Source organism: Hipposideros armiger, unplaced genomic scaffold (genome assembly GCF_001890085.2).
Source record: "Hipposideros armiger isolate ML-2016 unplaced genomic scaffold, ASM189008v1 scaffold_24, whole genome shotgun sequence".
Lineage (NCBI taxonomy): Eukaryota > Metazoa > Chordata > Mammalia > Chiroptera > Hipposideridae > Hipposideros > Hipposideros armiger.
This window is the reverse complement of record NW_017731374.1, coordinates 5,257,424-5,284,948: the sequence shown is the minus strand read 5'-3', so window position 1 is coordinate 5,284,948 and position 27,525 is coordinate 5,257,424. Positions and strand designations below refer to the sequence as shown.

General features: G+C 34.5%; 1 protein-coding gene across 5 annotated transcripts in view; it reads left to right on the top strand.

Annotated features, from left to right (window-relative positions):
• Positions 1-27,525, top strand: part of PTBP3 (polypyrimidine tract binding protein 3) — a 96,954-nt gene that overhangs the window by 30,854 nt on the left and 38,575 nt on the right. For 2 of the 5 annotated variants that reach the window (XM_019635881.1, XM_019635883.1), the window contains 3 exons: positions 1,922-2,006; positions 18,818-18,987; positions 21,723-21,869. In XM_019635881.1, coding sequence (XP_019491426.1) covers positions 1,922-2,006; positions 18,818-18,987; positions 21,723-21,869 — 402 coding nt within the window. Of the gene's footprint in view, positions 1-1,920; positions 2,007-18,817; positions 18,988-21,722; positions 21,870-27,525 lie in introns of those variants that run through there. The other 3 variants (XM_019635882.1, XM_019635884.1, XM_019635885.1) reach the window with 3 other exon arrangements.

Genomic DNA, 27,525 nt, shown 5'->3' with positions numbered 1-27,525 from the left:
AGTATTTCATTATAGAATTTTAAGACTCCATTAAAAATAATTATGATGAAGACTCTGTAAGAGTATAGCGAAAGCCTATCAGTTACGATAAAAGGATTACAAAGAGGAGCACAGAATCATACTATAAAGTACATAGTAAGATAAAAGTGAATTAGCAAAATGAAAAATGATCTATTTAACATCTACAGGTTTATTCTGAGATAATAGATAAATATGCAAAGATCATTAAAAAAAGGATAGCTATAGTGAAAAACTTCGCTTTTTTCTCTAAACCATCCGTTCTCAACCTTCCTAATGCTGCGACCCCTTAATACAGTTCCTCATGTTGTGACCCCCAACCATAAAATTATTTTCGTTGTTACTCTGTAACTGTGATTTTGCTACTGTTATGAATTGTAATGTAAATATCTTTTTGTTTTCCTGTGGTCTTAGGCGACCCTTGTGAAAGGGTCGTTCGATCCCCAAAGGGGTCGCGACCCACAGGTTGAGAACCGCTGCTCTAAACAGATCTCGTGTGTTCTGCAGGAGAAAGTGTAATGCCCAAGCAGATACATGCTTTATCTTTCTCATTCTCAAAGGTTAATCATAAATGGGGTTTTTTAAATCTCCTGTGCAACCCTATACAAAAAGGGTTTCAAGTCTAGTTATTAGAAATGGATACATGTTTTAAGTTTGTTACATAAAATGTGAAAATTATTGCTTTCACTTTACAAGCATGTTTTATCTCAAAATCAAGTGTTTATTAATTCATCTGAAAGAAGGAAATATACTTTTTGGTAGGATTGGGAGATGGTATTTCTTTTTAAAACTTTAGAAATTTTCCTTTATTGGACAGGCGATTGCTGTCCATTACTAATTACATTGCATACATGTAACTATTGGCATATATAGCTTTTGAAAAGGACTGAATAATTAATCATTAATATTTATTTGCTAATGTTTAATGAGACCTATGTATTAGAAATATTAATCTTCAGAGCAACCCATGAGGATGATGGATACCATTGTGATCTTCATTTTACAGATAAGCAAATACTTATATATTACAAAAACTTAACATACTTAACACACTATATATAATTAAAACATTAGTATACTAAATGTACTTAAAAATATACTACAGAAATAATGTCAGGATGCAACCCCTAACTATGGTTTCTGGCACTTCAGATGTAACATTTCAGAGGATTGGGTTTAATCAAAAAAAGGGTACAAGATTATGCTCCCAATTATGTGATGACAGTTCTGTTTTTTAACAACTGACAATCATGTAGATGTGCAGTAATTATTCTTTACTATAAAGTTCACTTACTGTTAGCTTTTGTGATATATTTTTTTAAGATTTTATTGGGGAATTGGAGGAGGGTAACAGACAAGTTGTTGTCCTTTCGTTCTTCAGTCTAGTTGTGGAGGACGTTGCTTCACTGGCCCAAGTTGGCACCATCATTGCGCTCTTCCTGGGACAGGCAGATCAGTCGCCCGCTTCTGGACGGCCGCTCACTGCGGCCAGCTCACACTGGCTGCTGGCTACACACGGTAGCCCATGGCAACCCACTGCCAAAAGGGCTGCAGCCTACGCCGTCGCTGGCGACTCACGGCAGCCCAGCTCCAGGTTGAGCTGTTGTTCAGCATCTTAGCTGTGGAGGGCAGTGTCACTGGCCCTCATATGTGGGATCCGAACCGGGGCCCTCTGGCATCCCAAGCCAGTTCTTAACCATCGCACCACTCGGCCGGCCCCTAAGCCAACTCTTAACCAACGCGCCACTTGGCTGGCCCAGCTTTTGTAATTCTTAAAGATTTCCCCTTAAATGCCCTGATATTCAGATGAAGTAATATTAACTTTTAATATTTTTAGTAGTAAATATGGATCATTATCTGAGACTTGTTATATTAATAGACTGTTGTTGCTCTTGCTTTTCAGCGGGGATCTGATGAGCTTCTTTCTTCTGGCATCATTAACGGACCTTTTACCATGAACAATTCTACCCCTTCTACAGGTGTGTATGGTGAGTTTTCATTTTTTTTTTTTTAATCTGAAATGTTTTCTTTCCACAGACTTCCAAAAAACTTTTTTTACAATGTTCTTATTTTGCTCATGTTATAAACATGTTGAAGTGCCATTATTTATATATAACAAAAACTAAAATTTATTGCATTACAGTTCGTATATATGAAATTAAGAGTTATAGGTCTCATAAATTTTAAGAATTAATTTGGATCAAATTTGATAATTCTGGTTTTGGTTGATGTTCTGTGTTACACAGTTGTGAGAAAATCAATGAGCTGGTGACTGAACGATTGTGTAAAAGAGCTAGATAGAAACTCTTGTGCTGAATGATGATGGATTTAGAATAGTAGAAATATTAAATTTTTAAGATCAAGTGATGTTTAAAAATTGAAACATAATTTACACCTCATAAGGTACCACATGATTTAAAATATTTTTGAAATTTGGGTACTGTAAAATGAGTTGGAGAAGTGTAATACTGGAGGGAGAGTAAGCAGTTAAGAGGCTGTTGTTCTGTAGAATATTCTAGTAAGGGATGATAATTTGTACAATAGCAGTAGCAGCTGTAATGGAGAGAATTAGAGGACTTACAGAAGTTTAAATTGATAGTTATTGGTGACTAGTGCTTGGGGATTAATATTTGAGTAAGAGACTCCATTGATGATTTCCAGATTTTGGACTTGGATAATTGGAGAGATGGTGGTGCCACTCATATATATATTAGAAAATGAGAAAGAACAGAGTTGGAAAACACAGCAGGTTCAGATTTTTATATATTGAGTTTGAGAGAGCATCCAGATGGAAGTGTCATGTAGACAATGGGTTCTTCTGGTCTCAACATCATGAGAGAAATTTGAAAGTGAATATCATACACAGTTGACAGCTAAAGCCATGAGACTGAAGAGTGTCAGAAAAGATGAGATTTTTATCCAGATGGTTTTGGAGTTACACGGAGTTAGGATACTTTCCAGATCCTGAGCTACGTGGGGTTTGGGAAGAGTGAACAGCCTTTATGTGAGGACTCTATGAGAGAATTGGACCAGGTTCAGTTAAGGCAAAAGATGGAAAGAAAATTCAGTGAAGAGATTAAGAATATATGGGAATTGGTGAACCATGGCACATCACTCTAGAGGACTAAATGGGAAGATTTTGTAGACAGGGCAGCAGCAGGAATTTGTTCATGTAGAAATGTCAACAAACAGTAATATGGGCATGAGACTACAGCAAAGCAGCTTTCTCACAGTTGAGCTGACATCAGAATCACTTGGAGGGCTTGTAAAAGCACAGTTGCTGAGTCCATCCCCAGAATTTCTAATTCAGTAGATCAGAGGTGGGCCCTGAGACTTTGAGTTTGCACAAGTTCCCAGGTAAAGATGATGCTGCTGTTTGAGGAGTTATACTTTGAGAACTACTGAATAAAGGAAATGCTAGGATCTGAAGTTCCTAAACCTGCTTATCCTTTTGATCTGGTGGGCTTTTAAAAAAATTCCTGCCCATTCTTCCCAGAGTTACAGTACATCTAGAGTGGGTCCCATGCATTCATTCTTTAAAAACTGAGGTCAGCTAGTTTCTTTGGTAATGTTTACAAAGTAGTGGGATGGATAACCTGAAAGACTTAATACTTTGATTGATTGCTTACTTAGGAAAAGAAAGAAGTATGAGATGTGAGTTTAGCAGGCAGCAGCAGTTTATTGTGTTTTGTTTTTATGTTTTGAATTTCTTGTATCCCGTTTCCTTTCTAGGTTCAGTGTTTCTTCCTGAAGCACATCCTTTTTAGTAGCTATTTCAGCAAAGCTCTATAAATGGTAAACTCTCCCACTGACTAAAAATGTCTATTTCATTATTGCTATTGAATGATAGTTAGCTATGTAGAATTCTAAGTTGATAGTTATTTTCTCTCAGCACTTAGTCTGTACTATTCTATGATTCTTTTGGCTTCTGTTGTTGAGAAGTCTGTTGTCAGTCTAGGTTCTTACTTTGTAAATTGTGTTACTTCTCTGTTGTAGTTATTCTTAACATTTTCTCTATTTTTGTTCTGTCGTTTTCACTGGCTATGTCTAGGTATGGATCATAGATTCTCAATCCTGGATGCTCACTATAATAACTTGGGAAATACTGAAGAAAATACAGATGCTTTACCCTACCCTCCACCACTTCCAAAATCTCTGGGGGAATGAGATCTAGGCAATTTTTTTTGTTTGTTTTTAAAGATTCTTAGGGATATATCCAAGGTGCAGCCAGGGTTGAGACCATTGCTGGAGACTTACGTTCATTTATCCTGCTTAGGAGTGACCCAGCTCTCCACAGAATTGCCTCCTTCTGGAACTCTAGTTTGATATGTATAGGACCACCTCATTCAGTCCTGCATTTATTTTAACCTCTTATGTTTATTGTCATCTCTCCCTCCTTAAGGTCCTGTATTTTGGATAATTTGCTTAAAATCACTTTCTGATACACTCATCTGTTCAGCTTCGTCTGATGTGCTGTTTAATCCTTCTATTGAATATTTGATTTCAGGGCTTAGCTTCACATTTTACAATTACAGAGTTCTCAGGGGTTTACTATTCCAGTTTTTTGTATCTGCTAACATTTGCTTATGGTATATTATGTTTCCTTGTACAGATGCATAATTTTTGGTTGTGAGATCATCTTTAGCTGACATGTTTTTTTCTTCTGTGAGAATCTCCAGGGTAGTTTTGTGTTTGCACTGCTAGACTTTCTAGGGCATCACTAGCCCCTAACATGTTCTAATGCATGTGTTAATTTATTGCCTTGGGGATTCCTATACCACAAGGAAAGAGAAAATTCAGATATTCACATTTCTCTATCAAGATCCCTGAACAGAGATTGGCAACCTTGTTACACATACCTCTAGTAGATAGGAAATTTTTTATTTACCTTTCATTGAGGGGCGATAGCCTGCTGAGGGGCTTAAGTGGCTGTTGACACCTAGAAATTTCACTTTTTTTTTTTTTGAGAACACTTACACATTAAAAATATTTTTGTAATATTTGACCTAATATTTGCAATTCTCTAAAAGCTTGCTGCCTATACTGTTCATTTCACTGTCAGGCTGCCAGTCAGTGGAAAATATGGGAATTATTGGCCAGGTGCACATAAGATACAGTTTTTGTTTATCACCATTCCTTTTTAAGCTTGCAGTAAATCCATAAATCCATAATTCTGAATTAAACGTGCAGACTTTCCTTTCCATGTGCAAACAGTAAAGTGACAGGTGTTCATATGTTGACTCCGTTAGTAGAACTTTGCAAACAGTTTAAATTATATAAGGTTTATCACCATCTATGAACCCTAGAGAACAGTTATTACTCAGTAATGGTTTTTTTAATATTGAATCCTTTCAATAGAATCCCAGTAAAGCTTTTGGGAAGTCATTCTATCAGAAGTGAAATATCTGACACTAATGAAGATTTAGTGTAAAAAGTTCAACATTAAAGATGAAACATTTTTTGGAGGTAATAATACAAATACAAATTTTGGTGCAGCACAATGTCATGGTAAAAGCATGATGGAAGGAGTTAGAAGATATTGTTGTCTATGCAAAAGTCCTGAAAAGATTCAGTTTCTCACTGATTGACTTTCAGATTTAACCACTGTACATGTGATAGTTTATAAATTATTAGATGAGACCATAGCAAAAACTGGAAGTTAAAAAAAATTGTATTATATTGAGCCTATTCTGGCTTATTTCAGTGCAATTATTAATAATTTTTCAAAAGCGAAGATGTTAAATTATACAAGATGCTGAAACAGTGGTACCAAATTGTGACTGTCCTAGGCAAACCAGGACATATAGTAATTCTACTTAGGTATTAGTTATTAATATTTCTTCAAAAACATCTCTTAGCATATTGTGGACATATTTTCTTCTATATGAACTTTAAATTATTTCATCTAATTCTAAAACAATTCCTCATCCCACAATATTTCCCTATAAAAATCTTAAGGATTTTGATTAGTATTATATTAAATTTATATCTTAATGTGAAATGTGGGTCTTTTTGTGGTTATCTTCCCATCTAGGAACATGGCATGTTATTCCATGTTTTTAGGTCTTATTTTGTGTCCTTTGATATTTTTGAAAATGTTTTATACTTTTCTTGTCAGGCATTCTTTTTTTAAAGCCTACAGCACCCAGTATTCACAGGCAGTCTCCCATCCATGTACTAATAGGCCTGACCCTGCTTAGCTTCCGAGATCAGACAAGATCGGGCACATTCAGGATGGTATGGCCATAGACTTGTTTTACACTTTTCTTTATAAATCATATGCTTGTCCTCTTAAATTTAATCTTAGGAATTTTGGCAGAGACTGTTTATTGTGTACCCCAATACTTTTCTATTTTCTTTAGTAACAAACCCTAATTTTTATGTGGGTACATTGCCACCAGGATTAAGTGACTATTTTTAAGTCTTCTTATAGCTTAGCTGTGATCATCTGATTAAGTCCTGTCTAATGAGATATAAATGGAAACGTTATTTCTGGGGTATCTCTACATGGGTACACCATTTTTACTCTTTTATACTGCTACCTGCAGGAATTCAGCTTTTATCTTAGATGATGAGGATGAGAGCTGTACCCTAACAGAGAGACAACTAGAGCCTGAGTTACTGATAACTTTCTGTCACCATTCCAGACCTGGAAATTCTACATTTAGACTTTTTACATAAGTGAAAAATAGCAGTTATTTTAAATATATTATTATTATATGCAGGACTGTGATCCCAGAGAAAAGTGAACAAATGAGGTGAGCCCTATAATCATCCTGGCTTTTTTTCTAGACTGTGTAAGAAGAGGGGAACCCAAGCAAACATGGCAGAATTGCTGAGTCAGAGTTAGAGATCCAAGTTTGGGAAGGCTGAGGCAGCTGGGAAATATGGAGGCAAAGTATGGGAGAGAAGGGAGCTCTGTGAGAAAAGTGCTCTAGAAATCTGCCTTTGAATCTATTGCTGAATATTAAGCCACACATGTCTTACCATTAGGGGTCAACCGATGGTCATTGGTGTCAATTCAGCACCAACAGGAATGAATCCCCAATTTGGGGTGTGGCGAAGAAGGAAACTTGATTCAGTGCAAACAGCTCAACTGTGATATAGCACGGCTGTGAGAGCAGCCAGGTTATGAAGTAGCATGACTGCAAGGTGGCCCTGAGACCAGGCCCCTCTCCATCTAGACTACTGTGCTCTGCTCAGGTCAGATCAGGTCTGGTCTGGTCTGTCCTGCCCTTCTCTGCCTATTCTTTTCTACTCTGGTCCGGAGAAACATCTTTGGTGTTTCATCTTCAGTGTTTCAGCTCCAGCTGGGGTAGAAAGGGAAAGTGCACTCTCAGAGCCAGATGGGAGCTGACTTATATAGACAGAAGCTCCCACCCCTGGTCCCTGATTGGTCCATACTCATACAAATGAGGACTCCAAATCCTCTCAGTTTGATTGGTCCAAAAGACACTGTTCTGATTGGTCAGAATGGAGCTGCTCTGATTGGTTAGTGAAGATAATGATGGATATAGCTGCACAGCTCCAATTGGATGTCTGTTGAAATACTATTTCAAGAACTCCTTTATGAAGGTTGGCTCAGATGGCAGGAGCACAGTGCAGGCAGTTAAGTGCAGGCTTCTCCCTAAAGTGCAATTTGCGTGAGAGGCCCCTGTTTAGAAATGGCAGCTAGGCTCTGTTGTTGTTTAGTTTGATCTCAGCCACCCGGAGCCCTTCTTAGTAGGTACTTAGTTTCTCAGGGTCCACACACTCTATCTTAAAGTCTACTCTGAACACTAACAAAGCTTAAAAACAAGTTCCAAAACAATTACCTGATCTGAAATTAACTAACTTTTTTTCAGAAAAGAGTCTGGCACTTTAAAGGGATAACACAAATTCTAGTGCTTCCAGTGTTGAGCATTCAATAAAATATTGCCAAACGTAAAAAAAAAAAACACCAAAATTGTAATGCGTAATCAGGAGAAAAATCAGTCAACAGAAACAGACGTAGGAAATTACAGAGAAGATGAAATTAGCAACTTTGGACTTTGAAACAGTTATTAAAAGTATGTTCAAGGATTTAAAGTAAAACAGTATATCAAGGAGAAAAATGAAAGATAAAAAAATCAACTGAAACTTCTAGAGATAAAAATTTAATGTCTGAAAACAGTATCTGACATGGCATTAACAGCATATTATAGTCTGCAGAAGAAGTGATTAGTGAATTTGAAAACAGCAATAGAAACTAAAGTACACAGACCAAAAAAAAAAAAAACTGAAAAAGTAATGAACAGAGCCTTAGTAACCTGTAGAACAATATCAAGTGGTCTACACATAATGTATAATTGAAGTTCCAGAAAAAAAGATGGGAGCGGGGAAGCATAAGTTTATCTGGAGAAATAATGACTAAAAATGTTCCCAATATGGTGGAAACTATAAACCCACATATCCAAAAAGTTCAGTGAATCACAAGCAGGATAAACACAATGAAAACCACACCAAGTCTCATCATAATCAAATTGATGAAAACCAAGAATGCAGAACAAATCTTAAAAGTAGCCAGAAGAAAAAAGTCACATTTTATTCAGAGGAAGAATGATGAGAGATTTCTTCCCCGAAACTGTGCAAGCCAGAAGACACAAGACAATGTGCAATATCTTTAAAGTATTGAAAATAAGTACAATCAAACTGGAATCCAAATGTCCATTTAAAATATTTTTCAGAAATGAAGTTAAAACCCTCTTTGAGGCACATAAGAGCTGAGAGCATTTGTTAGTAACAGACTTCCATTTTACAAAATGGTAAAGGAAATTCTTCAGACGAGAAAAGTTATACCAGGTGGAAACTTAGGTCTACACAAAGTGGTAATTATGTGGATGCATAACTCTTCTCCCTCATTTTTTTCCTTGTTAATTTAAAAGATTAATGAGGGAGGATTCTGGGAAGATGGTGGCGTAAAAAGCACTAGGAATCTGACTTCCTACCTAGACTAGACAATAATTGCATTGGCAGAATCTGTAACTAATTTGGAACTCTTGTGTCTGTTGAAGGCTCGCAAGTTTCAAGGGAAGACTGGGAAGGTAAATTGTGGTTAATTTTGGTCAATTTCAGCTCTTAGCACAGTAGCAGCTACCCATCCCCCACCCAAGTCACACAGCAGGCAACTGTGTACATGTTCCAGGAGCAGCTTACAAACAGCTTGTGGGAGCCAGGGTGAGCAAAAAGGACCTTGTCCTTTAACTTTTGGTGATCTGTGCTCTGATAGGTAATTGCTTTTTCTGGTCATACAGTTGCAAACAAAGAGGCAGGCAGCCATTGTCCTTGCATCTCCCCCTATTAGTGTAAGCAATTCCCCCACCCCCACCCTAAGTGACTACCTGGAGATTTAAAGGGCCAGTGCTCTAACCCTCCCCCCACTTCATTTTTTCCTGTTTATTCTTTTTTGGGAACGAGACATTAAAAACTAGGATTTTTTTTAAAAACTGCATCTACAGGAAAAATTAGGAAGTGGTAGTGTATTTCCAGGAAAAGGCTCAGGAAAAACCTGAGAAGACCTTAAGTTTACACCTCAGGCTCATCCTTGACATAGAGACAGCCTATAACGATCAAAAAAAGGCAATAAATAAAAACAATAACACTCAGAAAATCCTGGAGAATGGAAAGAATCTCATTTCCAGAGTTACCACATTCCCAAATTTGATGAAAAACATGAATATAAACATTCAAGAAGCTTAATGAACTCCAAGTAAGATGAACTCAATGAGACCCACACTGAGACACATTATAATCAAACTTTCAAAAGACAGAGACAAAAAAATTTTCTTTTGCTATTCTGGTTGTTCATTTTAGTTTCAGGCATACAGAACAACATTTACATAACTCACAAAGTGATAACCCCAACAAGTCTACTACCCACCTGAAACTGTGTATCGTATTCCCCCATGTATAAGGCGTGCCCCTTTTCGAAAAATTTGGGGTCTAAAAACTGGGTGCGTCTTATACAGTGGTTGTAGGTTTTTTAACTTGCATTTCCCGCTTGTTTTTGCGCTCATACAACCACTGTATAAGACGCACCCAATTTTTAGACCCCAAAATTTTCGAAAAAGGATGCGTCTCATACATGGGGAAATACGTTAGTTATTAGAACATTATTGACTACATTCCCCATGCTACACTACATATCCTGGTGACTATAATTTTTTTAATTATAGTTGACATTCAGTATTATTTTATATTAGTTTCAGTTGTACAGTGTAGTGGTTAGACATTTATATAATTTATGAAGTGATCCCCCAATAACTCAATTGCCCATCTGACACTGCATAGTTTTTACAATGTTATTATGTTCCCCATACAGTACTTTACACATCCCTGTGACGCTCCCATAACTACCAATTTGTACATCTTAATACTTTACCTTTCTCACCCAGCTGCCCAAATCCCTTCGCATCGTAACCATCAGTTTGTTGTCTGTATCTGTGGGCCTGTCTCTGTTTTGTTTGTTCATTAAGACAAAATCTTGAAAGCAGCAAGAGAGAATCGACTCATCACATACAAGGCATCCTCAGTAAGAATATGGGCAGATTTCTCATTAGGAACTTTGGAGGCTATGAGAAATCACCTAAGAAATTAGACGATTTATGTGTAACATACCTGACTTTAAGGTCAAGTCACTGATTTAAAAAAGAAAAAAGTGATGGAGAAATCAAGACATTCCCAGATAAAAGCTGAAGGAGTTTTTTACCACTAGATCTGCCCTGAAAGATTTACTGAAGGGAATTCTTTAGGGTGAAAAGAAAGGACACTAGACAGTCAAAGCCATACAGAAATAAAGATCTCAATGAAGATAAAATACATGCCAATTATAAAAGAATATTCTAACAATGGTTTGTTACCCCACTTTTTGTTTTCTGCATGATTTAAGAGACATACATTTTTTTGGTTTTAATTATTAATCTAAAAGCTACCAAGTAACTTGGTTTGTAACTTCACATTTTGTTTTCAACATTATTTAGGAGGCAGATGAATTTAAAAGAATTATTAGTTTGTGTTTCTGGGCACACAGTGTATAAAAATGTAATTTTGTGACATCAGCAACAGAATGGGGTGGGGATAGCTGTACAGGAGTAGAGTTTGTGTATGTTGTTGAAGTTAAGCTGGTATAACTTCAGATTAGAGTGTTATAACTTGGAGGATATTAAATGTAATCCCTATGGTAACCACAAAGAAAATAGCTGTAGAATATGCTCAAAAGGAAATGAGAAAGGTTACTTAGAGTAGTCAGAATCAGACAGAGTAAGATGGTGGTTGCCAGGTGCTGGAAGAATTGGGGAATAGGGACTTACTGTTTAATGAGTATACAGTTTCCTAAGTTTTCCTAAGACTAAAAGAATTAGGAAATGGATGACGGTGATAGTTGCACAACATTATGAATGCATTTAACACCACTGAATTCTACATTTTAAAGTGGTTAAAATAGCAAATTTTATGTTATGTGTATTTTACCACAGTAAATAAAATTGGAAAAATATGGAGTGCTCTCTGTGGAAAGCTCTGCAAGATCCATTAAGTAAATAAAATAAGATGCAAAAAGAAAAGGAAGATAATTGAATATTTAGAACAAGATAATAATATATTTGGGGGGTTATAGTATTTGTGAAAATTAAATATGTGACAGTAACAAAAGGTATGATGAGGGACATAGAAAAGTTCTTAGACGTTATACCTAGGTGTTATTATTTGAAGGTAGGCTTGTGGTAAGTGTAAGATGCATATTGATTTATTAATAACTCCAGAACAGTCACTTACACTAAGCAAAAAAGTAAAGAGTATAAAGATTCCAATTTAAAAGCAGAGCTTATCTGCCTTTTATGTGTACGTTGTATGTGCCTTTTGTGGGTAATACGTTTTCTTGATAAACTGACACCTTTATCATTATGAAATGTCTCTATCCCTTTTCCTGAAGTCTATTTTGTCTGATATTACCACAGCCACTCCGGGTTTTTTATGTTTAGTGTTGACATATTTATCTTTTTCAATCCTTTTATTTTTAACCTGAGATTCTGTGTTTAAAATAGGTTTTTTGTTCACATCATATTATTGAGTCTTGCTTTTATCCAGACTGATAATCTCTGCTTTTTAATTGGAACTCTTTGCCATTTCCACTTAATATAATTATTGACGTGGTTAAGTCTATCATCTTGCTATTTGTTTTCTGTTTGTCCCATTCATTGTTTATTTCTTTTTTCCTTTGTTTCCTGGCTTTCTTTTGATTATTTCTTTGTATTCCACTTTATCATTTTATTCTTTTGCCTTCTATATATATATATATATATATATATATATATATATACACACACACACACACACACATATACATATATATGTGTGTATATATATCTTAAATATACACCTAATTACAGAGCTTCAAAATATATAATGTAAAAACTAATACAACTAAATGGAGAAACAGATAAACCCACATTTATAACTGGAGATTGCAACACTTCTCTCACTAACTGAGAGCATAGTAAATAGAAAATCAGTAAGGATACACAAAACAGATGTTGGCAAACTGGTCTGTGGGCCAAATCCATCCCCTTGCCCAGTTTTGTATTGCCTATGAGCCAAAACTAAGACTGATTTTTGCAGTTTTAAGTGGTAAAAAAACAAACAAAAACAGTATTTTGTGATATATGAAACTTCTTTGAAATTCAAATTTCAGTGTCTGTATATAAAATTTTATTTTAATTCAGTCACACTAATTCATTTACACATTACCTATAGCTGCTTTTGTGCTACAACTGTAGAGATTTAATAGTTGTGACAGAAATTGTATGGCCCACAGAGTCTAAAATATTTATGTGGCCCTTTAAGAAAAAGTTTGTAGATCCCCTAATATGGAAGTTTTCTACAGTATCAACTAGCTTGACCTAATTGGCATATGAAACAGTCTCCCCAACACCATCAGAATTCACATTCTTTTCAAGTTCACATGAAATAGTCACCAAGAAAGGCTATATACTGGGTCTTAAAACGAGTAAATAAATATAAATGCATTACAATTATGCAGAGTTCTCATTTTATTAGAATTATATTAGAAATTGTAAAAGCATGATCCTCAAATATTTTGGTGGGGGAAATCTCCGCTTATTTTGAAAAAAACAACCACTTAACCCATGGATTAAATAAGGAGTCACAAGGCAAATTAGAAAAGACTTTGAAGTGAATTAAAATGAAAACACAGCTTATTAAAGTTTGAAAGGTTCTGTGAGAACTTTTCTTAGAAGAAAATTTACAGCTTTAAATGTTAATATTAGAAAAATTAATTCTAAAATTAATCATCTAAACTTGTAAGCATAGCATAAGTAGATCAAGTTGAGCCCCAAGAAAGTAGAAGAAGGAAAATATTAAATAGGGTAAAAATTAATGACATAGAAAAGTGGTAGAGGAAAATTAATGAAATCAATAGCTAGTTTTTTAACACAGTCATGTGCTGCATAACAATGTTGCAGCTGATGGCAGACCGCATTATATGACAGCGGTCCCACAAGAGTATAATGGAGCTGAAAAAGTCCCGTCGCCTAGTGACATTGTAGTGCAACGCATTACTCACATGTTTGTGGGAATCCTGATAGTAAATAAACCTGCTGTCAGTCATATACAAGTATAGCACATAAAATTACAGCAGTATGCTATACCATCTAGGTTTGTGTTAGTACATTCTATGATGTTTGCACAAAAATGAAATTGCCTAATGATGCATTTCTCGGAATGTATCCCTGTCGTTAAGTGGTGCATGACTATAGATGAATAAAATTAATAAACTTTTAGATCGAAAAAATAAAGTGAGAAGACAGAAATCATCAATATCAAGAATGATCCTATGAACATTAAAAGGATATTGTTAGGGACTGAATGTTTGTGTTCCTTCAAAATTCATATGTTTAAACCCTAACCCTCAATGTGATGATATTATTTGGAGATGTTGCCTATGGGATGGGGACCTCATGATGGGATTCATGTCCTTGTAAGTAGAGATACCAGAGAGCTTGCTTTTCTCACCATCCGCACCATGTGAGGAGGATACGTTGACAAGGTGGTTATCTAAGCCAGGAAAAGAGTTTTCACTTGAAAGCAAAATCACCTTGATTTTGGACTTTAGCCTCCAGAACTGTGAAAAGGTAAATTTTTAATGTTTATGAACAATTTGACAATTTAGATGAAGTGCACACATTTTTGAAAAATACAAATGACTGAAAGTGGTGCAAAAAGAATAGAAAATCTAAATAGCCCTATACCTGCTTTAAAAATCAAATTGATAATTAAAAAGTCCAGGTCCAGTGGCTTTATTTGTGAATTCTGTCAAACGTTTAAGGAAGAAATAATACTAAGGCTACACAAACTCTTTTAGAAGTACACAATGCCACACAAATTCTTTCAGAATATAAAAGAGAACATTTTGCAGTTCAGTTTTTGAGGTTAGTGTTACCCTGATGCAGGAAGAAAAAACATTACAGAGTAATATCACTCATGAATATAGACACAAATATTCAGCAAGATATTACATCAACTATATAGAAGAGAGGAGAGATCATATATCATGACCAAGTAGGGCTTATTCCAAGAATACAAAGTGGTTTAACTTGAAAATTCGTCTGTGTAATATACTGTATTAACAAAATGAGAGAAAAACCTTATGATCATCTTAACATATCTGGTGAAGGCATTGAGAAAATTCAGTTCCCATTCATGATAAACAAAACCTGGAGCCAAATAGGAGGGAACTTTTTTCAACCTGATATAGGTATGAAACTACAACAAACATTGTACTTGGTGTGGTATAAGACAGTGCTTTCCCTTTGAAATCGGGAACAATGCAAGGATGTGCAATCTCATTATTTCTTTTCAACTTTGTACAAGAAGTCCTAGCCAGTTCAATAAAGGTAGAATAAAAAATAGAAGGCATACAGACTGGAAAGTAAGAAATAAAACTGTATATGTAGAAAATTCTAAAAATTTAGCAAGGTTGCAGGATACAAAGTCAACATACCCAAAACAGTTGTGTTTCTGTATACTATCAATGATTAATTAGAACATAAAAATTTTTAAGTGTTATTTATCAGTCCATTAAAAATTATGTAGGGATACATACATCAGAATATGTGCATGACCATTACACTGAAAAACATACAACACTGCTGAGAGAAATCAAAGAAGTCCTAAATAAATTCAGAGAGATATCACAATATGTACGTTTTGGATGACTCAAAATTATTAAAATGTGAATTTTTCCCAGATAAGTACCTGATTTCAAGAATTGCTGTAAAAATACAGTAATCAAGACAGTGTGGTAATGGCACACTATATGGCTTAATTAGAAGCTGGGGGTTTGGAAGGAGGACTGACTACAAAGGTGCACTAGGAAACTTGTGGGCATGATGGAATTGTCCTATATCTTGGATTTTGTGGTCATACAGGTATATGCATTTGTCAGAAGTTGTCCAACTCTGCATTTAAAATGTGGGTAGATTTTATTATATGTAAAGTATATCCTAATAAAGTTGAATTTTTAAAAAGATCTGTATTGGGGCCGGCCGAGTGGCTCAGTTGGTTAAGGGCTCGCTCAAGAGTGTGAGCTCTGAGCAACAGGGTCCCCGGTTTGATTCACGGCCCGAGCTGAGCTGCCGCTGAGCTGCCAACAGGTAGAAGGATGGCTCAGCTAAAACAAAACAAAACAAAACAAAAAACAAAACAAAACAAACAAAAGATCTGTATTTCTAGGATAGTTTTCCTGATAGATTCCTCCAGTGTTGACATGGGAATATATGAATTTTTTAAAAGCCTCTTCTACTTATCTCTTTGGAACATGACTAACATGTAGTAGGCATTGGGTAGTTTTCAATTTATTCAATAAAATACAGGATTTATACAAGCTAAGCATGTTGAATGCTTATGTCTGTAATAAAATTTTTAAAAAGTCTGTAGTATATGTATCCTTTTATACAGAGAATAATTTTTCAAAGTTATGTGATCAATGAATTAGAATTTCCTTGTTTCCTGGTGACTTTTATTAAATTTTGGCCATATGATTGCTTGGTATGTATTTTCTACTTTCAGATTATTCTGTTTATCAAATCTTTAGATAGAACCTTTTCTGGGGTCATCTGGATGAATAGTTCTTAGATTTTTAGATTTCATAAAATAATAAAATTTTCAATTAATTTTGCATCAAGAGAAAAAAGTCACTGTCGCCTACAGTCTTTATTTTAACAACAAAAAAGTAGAAGAAAACATTTTTAGGTAAAACAATTAAGAAAACCTATACATACATTCTTGATCACTATGTACTAGACATTACACCTAACATTTAAATACGTTATCTAATTTAGTTTTCAAAATAGCCCTGTTATACTCATTTTACAGAAGACTCTGAGGCTCAAGTTATGTCAGGTTTAACTTGCCTAGAACAGGATGTCTGATTTCATAACCCATGTGCATAACACAGCTTAGGCATTTCTATAATGCAGAACAATTAACCTAAATGGTGATTTATAAATGCATATTTTTTTATAAAAATTTGTCACCATAGGTCTTTATTCAATAGTGCAACACAAGCTCAAATATCTTGTATAAGTATTCATTTTTTCTCACACATAGCTTTACAGAGATTATGAAGACCCCTGTTAAAGAAACAATCTTAATGTTCTTTTATTCATTTGGAATAGCCTGGGTAAACAGATAAAAGCCTCGTGCTTTTAGGATTTTTTTCCAGTCTTAAACACCTTGTTCTGGTTAAGAAAGCATAAGGTGGTGGTATTTTTGTCTAGACCTTACTCCGAGGGTGCAAAAAGGCACTCCATACTTGGCTTTCAGTCCTATCCAGGTCGTGATGTTTGATCATCTGATTCAGTGACAGTGTTATTGTAATCCACATAAATCTGCACATACTTTGAAACTTTATAATGTCAGTGTCAAGTTGCTTCCTTTTTTTCTAGGAGTGGTAAGACACTGAGATTTTTGTGGTAAAAAAATTACCTTCAAACTTTAGTTTCAGTAATGCTTTTTTCACTTGCTGACTATGTACAGAAAGTTTAATCTCTGAACCTCTGTCTTTTCATCTGTTAAAATTAATAAGATTTAACGGTATGTTTTTATGTGTCAACTCAAATGGGGCGGTGTAAATGAAAACTAGAAACAAGTGGACATTTTAGGTAGTAGGAAGCCTGTGAGGGTTTTTAGAGTAGGATAAATGACATGATACACTATTTTAGTTAGGTTGATGATGATGTTGGATGAGTCGAGGTTGAGGGGAGTGAGACTAGAGGAAGGGAGAGAAGAAGGGGACAAGATAAGTGAGGTTGGTGACATTGGGAGTGGAGATGAAAAATGTAATCAATCATTTTAGATGGGGAAAAAAATCAATATTTCATGGTGATTGATGAAAAGGAGAAAAAGGAATCTCTTCTCTTGCCTCCCAGATTAATTCCCAATAAATATTTGACTGCCTGTTATTTTCTGCAATCTGGCCTAAGCATTTGCTATACAGGTCCAGAGCTGTAAGGACTTCTGGGAATTGATAGTCTTGTGGGTTCAGGTAGGATGCTGGCTGCATTCAGGAACATAGAAATTTGGGAGAAAGTGCTGGTTGGGTATTAAGTCAACCTATTCACTTGTAAGCAAGTTGAGTTCCATGTCACAGATATGAGTATTAAATATTGCTATATGATTTTTAGGTGGTCATCATGAAATTTTATTTAGGATCACAGACATCTGATTGTACAGTTACATTAGTGTTTGGAAAAATGGTAATTTTAGATATTTGGAGAAATTATGTTTGCCTCCTAATGGTGCTAAGTATGGTATTAGTAAAAAGAGAAACACTTAAGAAACATTCGGCTTTCAGATAATTTGCATTTAGTTTTACATGGTGCTATTTCTGGGGGAAAAACATATCTGAATCCGATGTACATAAATTTGAATATTTGTTACAGGCTTCTCAGTTCTAGTTATTGTCAGTGTTCAAACAATCAGATTTAAATATAATTTAGCTGGAACCGGGATAGTAATGGATTTCTTTATTTTACAACAGTGGTTCTCAGACTTCAGGTTGCACCAGAATCACCTGGAGGACTTGTTAAAACACAGGTTGTTGGGTCCCACCCTAGTTTCTGATTCAGTAGATCTGGGGTGGGGCTGAAATTTGCATTTCCAACAAGGTGATCATGCTTACGTTAGGAACTTCTGTTATATAATCAGGAATAAGGTTACTCTGGGAAACCAAAGTTTTAGCGTCTAAAAAATAACTTTAAAAAACAGATTAGTAAAAAAATATATAACCCCTAAGAAATAAACTTAATTTTCATAAACATACAGCTCAAATCCAAACCCCTTTAGGATGTTTAAATTATAAAGTTTAGTTTCTATTATAGTCTTCCCTAAAAGTTATTGTTCTTATTTATTTAACAATAGAACAAATTAGAAAAATATATTTAAAAATACATTGAAGACATTATAAATGTTCTCTATTTACAAGAAATTGTTGACTATTTAGAGGTATTTGTTACCTCTAAATATGTAATTAATTTACCCAGTACTTTCCTTGAAGTTAAATATCAGACTTAAATTTTTAAAACATTTAATAACTTGTAGTGAAATTGTTTTCCAGTTTCCTTCTCTCCTCTCCCTCCATCAATCCCATAATTCCCTAATTTTCAAAACCTGTAATTCTTGGAGAATCAAATGTGACAATATGGTTAATGTAGTATGTCAACCCAAATTAGTTTCAGTAATTTTTTTAAAATTTTGTATTTTTTAGCTAATGGGAATGACAACAAGAAATTTAAAGGAGATAGACCTCCCTGTTCACCTTCCCGTGTTCTCCATCTTCGCAAAATTCCAAGTGATGTCACCGAAGCAGAGGTCATATCATTAGGTCTACCATTTGGCAAAGTAACTAATCTTTTGATGTTGAAAGGAAAAAGCCAGGTATGTAATATTTAAAGATTCACCCATAGTGATTATCTCTGGGTATTAGTGTTAAAGATAATTTTTATTTTCTTGAACTTTTCCATATTTTCTAAATTTCATTCTATTTACATGAAGTAGTTTTTAAATTAGAATTTTTTTGTATGAGAGGAAGCAACAAACAAAAATATTAACACAGGAAACAGGATTATCTCTTATTAATTGACTCGTCTTTTTCCTCCTTAAAAAAATACACTTTACAGTCTAAATTACAAAATGGTTTATGAAACTATCCTGTAATATATCAGAAGACCCTGACAGAGAGAATATAAATTGTACCTCATTTGGCAAATTAAAGGACATTTCAGTTTTCCAAAATCTTGAAGTGTTTAATATATTTTATTTGTAGAATTACTATGTAGCTTCTTTAATAATTTGAAAGAGACTATAAGAGCTTCTTCATTTCAGAAGTTAATCGATTTTTCTTAAGATGAATAAGGAAACTTGATTTTGTGGTGATCATGACAAAAATATACTTGTCATGTTGATTTGAATAATCACGTGCTTTCTTGTTCCAACTCAGACCCCGCTGGGATGCATTTTTTAGTTCTTTCCTAGTTTTTGGTTGTCCTGAAAATCTTTTATACTGAGCATTGCTGAAAAGATGATGACAACAAATCTAGGCCCTAGACATTGTGTAGTAAATTGTGATAAGTCCCTATCTTTCTTACACTTTTCATAAATTTAAGAAACATTATAAATATATTTATAAATAAATTGTTTGATTAGCATTAGACTTGCTAGAGATTGGATGATGATGTCTGTTTCAGACCCCTATCTTTAGTAAACTAACATCCCTGTTTAATTCAGATGAGATTAATAAGAGCTATAGAAATTAAATAACATATCTTAGTATTCAACCCTTGTTGTGTTTACACATTTATCTTACATCTTTTGGGGCTAGTGCATGTACTTAGATCTGTATTTTAACACATTGCTACTATTCAGAGTAGTATGGTTTGTATGGTTTGTAAAGAACCAACATGGCCATGTCTAATGGTTGTGAGATACCTGGCAGCCATGTATCATCTGTATTACCATGTTTCAGTAGTATATGCAGCGTCATAGTTTCTTTGTTTCTACTATTGGTTCTGGGCTCATATTTGTCACTAGTGCTAACTGACTTAGGTTAATTGCTTGTCTTTTGGTCATAAATTCTGTTTGAAAAATATCTTGTTAGTAATATACTTTAGCAAGACGTTCTGCCATGAGTCACTAGAACTGCTTTCAGGAGTAATCTTCCCCGTGGTACTTGGAGGTGGAGTGTTGAGGACACAGTGAGGATTATTTTCAACAGCCTTTCTGTGGAGGGTGACCTTTGATTTTCTTTCCACCCACATTATGAAAATTGATCCTTTTGACTAGATAGTTCAGAAAAACATGAATCTTTTACCAGATAACGTGGAAAAGCTATTTTTGTATATGAATTTTTAGGTTGTATATACTTTTAGGAAAAACTTCCTATGACAAGAATCATATAGTGTTTCAGAGACATTGTTTAGATTTTCCTTTGTATGACTGATGTTAAACACTGAGTTAGTTTTTAACATGTAGTAAGGAATTTGCAGAAAGATAACCTCTCCCCATATAGTGATTATTTGAATACAGTTTACAAATTTTTTGTTGAAAAGATGATTAAAAACAAGATAGGAACTATTGCTATAGCTATTTTTATCTTGATCATGTTTACCCTTTCTTAGAAAAATTAGAAAAAGTGTATTACTATTACAATTAAATAGTGGATTTAAAGTGCATCATGGACATTTATATCTTTTAAATAGTATAAATGACTCGAAGTCTGTTTTATTCCTTAAAGATAGTGAAATTTTATTTGTTTATTATGGATCAATTAATTAATGGAATTTGATCAGCTGTCATCTGGCTAACAGTACTACTTTATAGAATATAATTAGTTCATTTAATTGATTCAGTTAAGCATCTTATTTAACATTTGTCAAGTTAATAATTTTCCTTTGCCTGGAATATTTGCCAACTGGAAACACTTGCCAAGTAAGATAACAATAAACTAAGAAAGAGTTTGATTTGTAGATACTTGCCATTTCCTGTGTTCAATAAATGTTGTTAAATACATATTTTATAAATAAATTGTAAATGTTTTATACATAATTTGAATTGGTTACTATATGCTTGCTAATTAAATGCTCTATTGTAGTAAAAAAAGATACATTAATATAAGATGCTCTCCCATTTCCCTACTTTGAAAAATTGAACCTCTGACCTTGAATGCTCTATATAATTATATTCATAAAGTTATTTTATAAAAAGATGAAGAACAAATCGTTTTGTCCCATCTCTGTTTGAGAATTTTTTAGGAAAGAGCTATTAAATCCCAGTACCTGAAAGCATCCATTTATAGTGGCGATGCACACATTTATTTTTGCCTTTTTAATTATTTCTAGGTTTAGGAGAAACATAAATAAAAGAAAAACCACATAAAATCATTTCATCAACTGGCAATTTCCCAACCCCAAATCCTTTATTGAACCCAACTTTTCAAATATGTTTCCAGTTGTTATCAATGATATATTATCAATGATAAATCTTTTCATCCCCTTGGGGGCAATATTATTTCTGTTGAGAATGCATGGGTTTAGAGCAAGCTAGAATGACAAAATAGTTCTTAGCTGTCTTTCAAAAATAGGAGCTTTCACTTTACCTTCTTGTGTTTATTTCAGGCTTTCTTAGAAATGGCTTCTGAGGAAGCTGCTGTTACTATGGTGAATTATTACACTCCTTTTACTCCTCACCTTCGAAGCCAGCCTATTTTTATTCAGTATTCCAATCACAGAGAACTTAAGACTGACAATCTGCCTAATCAAGCTGTAAGTATTAAAGGCATTTGTAAAAATAGTTATAAGAACACATAATATAATAACTTAGAATTAACTTTCTGTTTTTCAGAGGAAAATAATCGTGTTTTTCTTCATCTTAGGATGCTTTAGTAAAGATCATGTATGTAAATTCTTACCTGAAGACTTAAATATAAGAAAGTAGAGCCATTTAGAAACATGTTTGAAATTTGAAGTAATGGTGTTAAAAGTGGTAGATATTTAGTTTTCCCTTGAAACTGTTTTCATGAGAAAAAAATAACATCGTTATATATATTAAAATCTCAGGTCTAAAAGGAACTTTTGAAGTCAATTCTTTCTTTTTACAGAATAACAAAGGCATTAAGAAATTGAGTGATGTTAAGTAACTGAACTTGAGATGTTAATAAGAATTTGTATAGATATGTTCTAAGTGATTTATGACTCTTCAAGGTAAATGTGGAATGTAGAATATCAACGTCTTACCTCATTTTCAAGTTTTTATTTTGATAATAGTTCATGTTAATCTTTTGTGCCTCTCCAGGCACAGAGTAGTTTTAAGTAGTTAAAATAGTAATTTGAACTTACTTAAGGGTAGGAAAATGTTATTCATAAAACAAGTACATTTTAAGAAAGGTTTTTTTATGTTAAAATGTTTGGTCACTCTACTTTTGCTCTAGGCAAAAGCACTCAAGCTCTGATTCTGTGTTGAAAGTTACTTATAATGCAACCTGCTGAATTTAAATTATAGTTTCCTACATTTCTAAAAACAGTGATATTTCCTGTGTATAATCCTTTACTTGTTCTAAGAAATACTAATGTCATCTAATAAACTATATAAACTTAAGAATAAATGAAATATTAGATATTTTTAAATAGTATAGATTTTTTAAAATGAAAAGTTGCCTTGTAAATTAAAAATAGAATACATGCTCATGGTAAAACATTCAAACAATCTATAAAGTAACAAAACAAAAAAAACAATCCAGTTACCCAAAGATAACTAATTAACATTTTGGTGTGTGCCCCTTATCTATTCAGGTGTATTATTGTCTATGTATAATTTTATACCCGTGGAACTCTATAATGTTTTGAAAGCTATTATTTTTTACTATATCATAGACATTGTTTCCTGAGAACAAATATAGAATTATTTGATAATTTCTAAATGACTGCCCAATACTCCTTTCTGTAGGACAGCTGTAATTACCCAGTTTCTTGATAATAGACATTGAGATTATTTCCAGTTTTATGCTTTTACAAATAGTACTGTAGTAACATTCTTATATATCTTAGCATACTTGCAACATTATCTTATTAGTTCACATTCCTGGCAGTGATATTGCTGGGACTAAGCATATGCATATTTCATATTTTGTTACATATTGCATGATTGCTTTCTGTAAAGATTATGTGCCCACTTAGAGTGCCACTGATAATGTATGAGTAAACCGTTTTTCTGTCTTTGTTAATACAATAGTTAAGTTGTATTGTATTGTTTACTTAACTTTTATTCAATAACTTGTAAAGCATTTATAGTGATTTCTGTTAATGCAGGTTTTCCCCCATTTTTTTCAATTGTGGTGAAATATAATAACATAAAATTTACCATTTTAACCTTTTTTTTTTTTAAGATTTTATTGGGGAGTTAGGGGAGGGGAACAGCGTTGGGAAATCGGGAAAGGGGAACAGACAAGTTGTTGTCCTTTTGTTCTTCAGTCTAGTTTGGAGGACGTCGCTTCACTGGCCCATGTTGGTATTATTGTGCTCTCCCGGGTGAGGCAGTTGCTTGCCGGGCATTGGACGACCGCTCACTGCGGCTCACAGCAGCTCACGCCTGCTGCCGCATACGCTGTCACCGGCAACTCCCAGCAGCTCAGCTCCAGGTCGAGCTGTTGTTCATCATCTTAGCTGTAGAGGGCACAGCGTCACTGGCCCTCATGTGGGATCCGAACCGGAGCCCTGCTGCTCAGAGCTGGTGTCCCAAGCTAACTCAACTCCTAACCAATGCGCCACTCAGCCGGCCCCATTTTAACCATTTTTAAGAGTACATTTCAGTGGCATTCAGTACATTCACATTGCGCAACCCATCACCATCATCCATCTCCAGAACTTTTGTATCTTCCCAAACTGAAAAGTTCTGTACCCATTAAACAACTACCTACTCCCTCTTCCCCCAGCTCCTTGCAGCTGCCATTTGACTTTTTATATAACATTCAAATCTCTCAAGATAGTATTATAGTTTCTGGTTTTGGTACCATACTAATAAAGACTTAGCTTAGTAAGATTTAGAAATTTTATTTTTTACCTATCTTCTACTTTTGTTTTAGTTCTTATTTTAATGTGTAACTGTTTGTTTTATTAGGAATATTTTGGGAGTGGGGTTTTGGCCATTTTTTTTACTCCCAGTGACCAGTTTCTGCTTTGTTATTTTTTTGGTAACCCATTTATTATTCACTCATGGGAAACATGTCCTTTATCATGTTCTAGTTTTCCGTACACATGCTGTGCCTACTCACAACATGCATATGTACATTTGTTAGCCATGCCTATACATTTGCTTGCATGGCCCTGATCTACCCTTGTGTGAGCTGCTCGGGTATGTACTCTATGTCTGATTGTCTAATTTGAACTACCTTTTGCATTCTTTCCTTTTCCATTCCTGTTTCAATGTCCCTATGGCTTAATATATTATATGGCAAAGCCCCATTCTTTACTCTTTCTTTTCTGAAATAAACTGGTTAATATGTTTTGTTTATTTCTTCAGATATATTATAATTCTTTTGATAACTTTTACCCAAAAATAAAAAATTGAAATTGAGTTGATTTTATGGATTAATTTGAAGATAATTAGCATATTTATATTGCTCTCTGATCCTTTTGAGAAGGAAGTTATGTTTTGTTTCGTATCATTCAGTAAAGCTTTTAATTTTCCTTTATGTAAGTCATGCAGTTTTCTCATTAGTATGATTCCTATGTTAGTATAAGTCTTAAAGAAGAAATAAACAATTTAATAAAACTCTTAAAGACTGGTTTATTCTAAAGGGGAACAGTGAAAAATCCCAGTTGCTTGGCAACCAAAGCCAGCCCAAATGACCTAGTTTATTCTTCGATAGCCTTGATTTCTTCCCAGTACCCTTTCTATTTATTTTTGTGCCATTTTTATGCATTGATGTTGCATAAAATATATTTTTTTCTTTTATTAAAAGTTCTACACCAAAGCTGAATTCAAAATTGAAGGTACCTGTTTGCATGTATAAAATGTACCAGGTGTCTTTTATTCTGACAGCCCTGGGAAGCTGATAAATTACTGTTTCATTTTTCTTTTGTTGTCTGAATAGCAGGATATCCCAAAACATGCACATAAGTTATTTTCCAGCTTATGGACATACTTGCCAGAGGGTTAGGTGAATGTGAACTATTTTTGTCCTTTGACTTAAACTAAAATTATAGTTCAAATTTTACATCATATTTTGAGGTACAGCATTTGAGAAATTGTTGTGTTAGTAGCAGTCATTACTGTACAGACAGTTTTTCTTGACCTTGTGGGTGGAAGTTTATAAACATGCAAAGAGATGACCATGGAAGGATTTTTTTCTGAAATAATTTTTCTAAAAAATTCATCAAACTGAACCCTTAAGATCTGTGCATTTTATTGTATAATCATTTTCATCTCAATTTTAAAAATGTCTTCTTTGCATTAATCAGGTATGTTTAAATTTTACATGAAGTATATTTTCTTCCCCCACCTTAATAAAATATTTGGGTTTCTTTTATTATACTTCTATTTCTTTTATTAATAGGTAGTATAACCATTCCAGAGAGTTTGCTAGTGAAACATTTAAAAATTATCTCCCATAATAGGAATTCTGCGTCATAATTTTTAGCATCCAACTCACAGGACATATGTCTTCTGTGTATTTGAAATATCTCTTCATATTAAGAAGACATTTCTCAGTTTTCTTTTCCAACTTTGTTCTCCATGGAGAGTACATCTCAATTTTGTTTTTTTACTTAAATGTTTTTGCCTAATTAAAAATTGAAACTATAGGGCCGGCCGAGTGGTGCGTTGGTTAAGAGCTGGCTTGGGACACCAGCTCTGAATAGCACGGCCCCGGTTCGGATCCCACATGAGGGCCAGTGACACTGCCCTCTACAGCTAAGATGGTGAACAACAGCTCTACTTGGAGCTGGGCTGCCATGAGTCGCTGGCGATGGCGTAGGCTGTAGCCCCTCTGGCAGTGGGTTGCCATAAGCTACTGTGAGTGGCTGGCAGCCAACGTGAGCTGCCAGGAGCCGCCATGAGCAGCCATCCAGAGGCTGGCGACCGATCTTCCTCACCTGGGAAGCGCACAATGATAATACCAACATGGGCCAGTGAAACATCATCCTCCACAACTAGACTGAAGAACAAAAGGAAAGCAACTTATCTGTTCCCCTTCCCCGATTCCCCAACGCTGTTCCCCTCCCCCAATTCCCCAATAAAATCTTAAAAAAAAAATTGAAACTATAGTTACTTATAAAATAAAGCCATCTTTTCCAGTTGTTATTTTCTCCAATTTTTATCAGAAGTATTACTTGCATGCCTGCTGCTCAGAGACCTTTGGACTCAGTGCTCTATGAGATACTAGTACTTAGTACATTGAAAACTCTAGAATGATTAAGACATTATATACCAGGGCTTCTCATATTTCTCCACTATGGTATCCCTTATGCCAAAGAGGAAGGAGTGAAGAGGAAGAACTACAGTAATACTAGCAGCACCAAGCATATATATAGGATTGCTTAATATAAAGGATCGATAGAATTATTAGAGGGATAATGAGGTAAAGTCAGTGAGGTTACATTTACTTTTAGTTGTGCATGCTTAATTTGATTAGATTTAATCATCCTTCTCTAAAAGGAACAGGAACCATTATTCCACTTAGAATCTCACTATGTATGATAGTGTCTTTTCCTAGACATTTTAAAGTTGTGATGTCTAGTATGGTAGCAGCTCGCTACATGTGGCTAAATTTAAGTAAATTTAAAAATAAATTTAGTTCCTCAGTTGCATTAGGCCCATTTCAAGTGCTCGCTAGCCCCATGTGGTTAGTGGCTGTCATATTGGACAGTAGATAAAAAAACATTTCCATCATCACAGGAAATTTGGTTGGACAAGCACGGTTTTTTATTTTCTATGTCTCTACTTACATGTGTGTGTGATGTGATAGTTATAATAACTGATGTTCATGTCTGCTAATTCTAACCCCTGTGTCAGTTCTGGGTCTTTTTTGATTGATTGACACCACCACTCCCACCCTCACCTAATTATAGACTGAAAGTGGTAAAAATCTGAATCAGTTTTCAAACTTGAAAGTCGAACCCTTTTTTCCCATAATGTCTTACTGAGGAACCCAGTGTCAATAGATGAGATAAACTGCCATGTTTGAAGCGGGGTTATTGTGCTCAGTATTTCACATCTTTGGCTTTCTAAGAGCATAGTTTTGAAAACCAACAATATAAAATATTCAAATTATTATTCATATATCCTCAAAGATGATGATGCTTTGGAAACTAAATGTTTGGCAGTTTGTGTATTACCTGATACATAAAAATCTGTATATGGCATACAGTTGCTGTTAAAATGTATAAATAAAGGGGGATGGATGAAAAATATGAAGGGGAATAT